Source organism: Sorex araneus, chromosome 6 (assembly GCF_027595985.1).
Source record: "Sorex araneus isolate mSorAra2 chromosome 6, mSorAra2.pri, whole genome shotgun sequence".
NCBI lineage: Eukaryota > Metazoa > Chordata > Mammalia > Eulipotyphla > Soricidae > Sorex > Sorex araneus.
In genome coordinates this window covers 151,465,463-151,467,653 of record NC_073307.1, presented here as the reverse complement: position 1 = coordinate 151,467,653, position 2,191 = coordinate 151,465,463, and the positions used below count along the sequence as shown (strand labels likewise).

At 40.7% G+C, this 2,191-nt stretch overlaps 1 protein-coding gene across 1 annotated transcript; it reads right to left on the bottom strand.

Annotated features, from left to right (window-relative positions):
• Positions 1-269: 269 nt before the first annotated feature.
• On the bottom strand, positions 270-1,202 carry LOC101541053 (olfactory receptor 4C11-like). Its single transcript, XM_004621599.2, has one exon. It carries the CDS (start codon positions 1,200-1,202, stop codon positions 270-272), a length of 933 nt encoding a protein of 310 aa, XP_004621656.2.
• Between the last annotated feature and the right edge of the window lie 989 nt (positions 1,203-2,191).

The window sequence follows — 2,191 nt, the reverse complement described above, 5'->3', positions numbered from 1 at the left end:
AAGTCACAGAAACACTAGACAGGCAAGAAAAGCAGAGGCACTGCTGTGAACAACATATAAGACAATGTTCCTTACAAGGCTATTTGTACCTAGTCCTGTCCTTTCTATGTAAAACTGACTCACCACCCAAACTCTACATGTTTACATTGTCCATTTTCCTATCATAACAGACCCTCATGCTGTGTAAGCATTCTATTTAACTTCACAGCAAGGAAAAATCATATTCCATGTAAAATTCCAAGGCACATCCAAACAGATTTTTACAGGAATCATCTTTTGTTATCTGAGACTAATTTCTTGCTCCATAATTTCCTCATGGCATTTTGCACTTCAGCATTTCTCAGTGTATAAATCAGAGGGCTGATCAAAGGGGTTCCTATTTGGTAGAATACAGATACCATCTTATCCATGGAGTAAGTTTTTGCAGGTCGTGTGTATATAAAAATGCATGGACCAAAGAAGAAAATAACCACCGTGATATGGGAGATGCAGGTGGACAGAGCCTTTTTCCTCGCCTCACCACTGTGATTTCTCAAGGAATATAAAATGACAACATAGGAGCACATCAGCAGGACAAAACTCACTGTACAAATGGCCCCACTGTTGGACACCAAGAGTACATTGACCGTATAGGTGTCAGCACAGGCAAGATTCAATAAGGGCTGTAAGTCACATACATAGTGATCAATCACATTAGGACCACAGAAAGGCAAGCTCAAGGCCAGAAAAATCTGAGCTAGAGAATGCACACAGGAGCCCACCCAGGCCACCACCACCAATGCTTTACACACTTGTCGATTCATGATGGTCATGTAATGCAGGGGCTTACAGATGGCCACATAGCGGTCAAGAGCCATGATGATTAGAATGAAGATTTCCAGGCAGCCAAAGAAATGCAGTGAAAAGACTTGAAGTATGCACTCATTGAAAGTGATAGTGGCATTCTCCCGAAGTGTATCCACAATCATTCTGGGGGTTATGCAAGTTGTGTAGCAGGTATCAGATACGGATAAGTAGAAGAGGAAGAAGTACATGGGACTCCCAAGTGCTCTGCTGCTCTTGATGGTAGCTATAATCAGAAAGTTTCCCACCAAAATTCCCAAATAGAAAAACAAGAAAGTGACAAAAGCTATTTTCTTTTTAACAGGATCCTGGGTCAAACCAAGCAGAATAAACTCAGTCACATTATTCTTCAATGTCATGATTTCATGAATGATAAGATGTGTTAAGCAGTGGATTACCTACAAAAACAGAAATCATTTTAAGGTGGTGGTTTGATTTTATCAACTTTCTTTAGAAAACTAAGTATTCTTCATTACAAATATTTTATTTTTTTCTTTTGTTGGGAGGTTCTCATGCAGCAATTGGGGGCCACCTGGGATACTTATGTTGTTTCTCAGCCTACTGGTTTCTGTGGTTGACAAAGGACACTGCAGTGCCCAAGACCATCAGTTCACTCTGGCAAAAGGGGGAGCTCACCATGCCGTGTGGTGCCTCATGGAATTTGGGAAATTCTGAAGCTGCATTTCTCAATTTTTCACATAGTCATGGAGTGTCCACAATCTACCTAGGTCCCTGAAATATCTTCCCAAGTACATGGCTTCTTAATAAGTCACCTCAATATTCCATCACCGGATTTATAATGACCATTCCGTGGTCACTAGCTTTCACATCAACATGTGAATAGCCCAGTTGTTACATACTTCAAACTATGCCCTTTGGAGCTTGGCAGGATTTTGATCACTCTCACAATATAATACACACTAACATACATTTCCTTTTTGTCATTAACTTAATAATATTTACATATTCAACAAATCCTGGGTCTACTTTTGGAAGGCTTACATTTACACTTTCCATTTACATTCTATACTGAACATTTAAGATACAATGATACAATTGACTGTGTATCACTATATCACTGTCATCCTGTTGTTTATCAGTTTGCTCGAGTGGGCACCAATTAACGTCTCTATTCATCCCTATGTGTGCTAGTGTATCCCAATGGCATATTGGAGGCTCTTTCAGGATCAGGGAAATTGGGACTCTCATAGTTACTGATTTTGGCATATCGATTATGCCACAGGTATCTTGCCAGGCTCTGCCATGCAGACGGTATACTCTCAGTAGCTTGCCGGGCTCTCGAGAGAGATGGAGGCTTTTTGGGCACCCTCTAATCGCCTTTACAGGT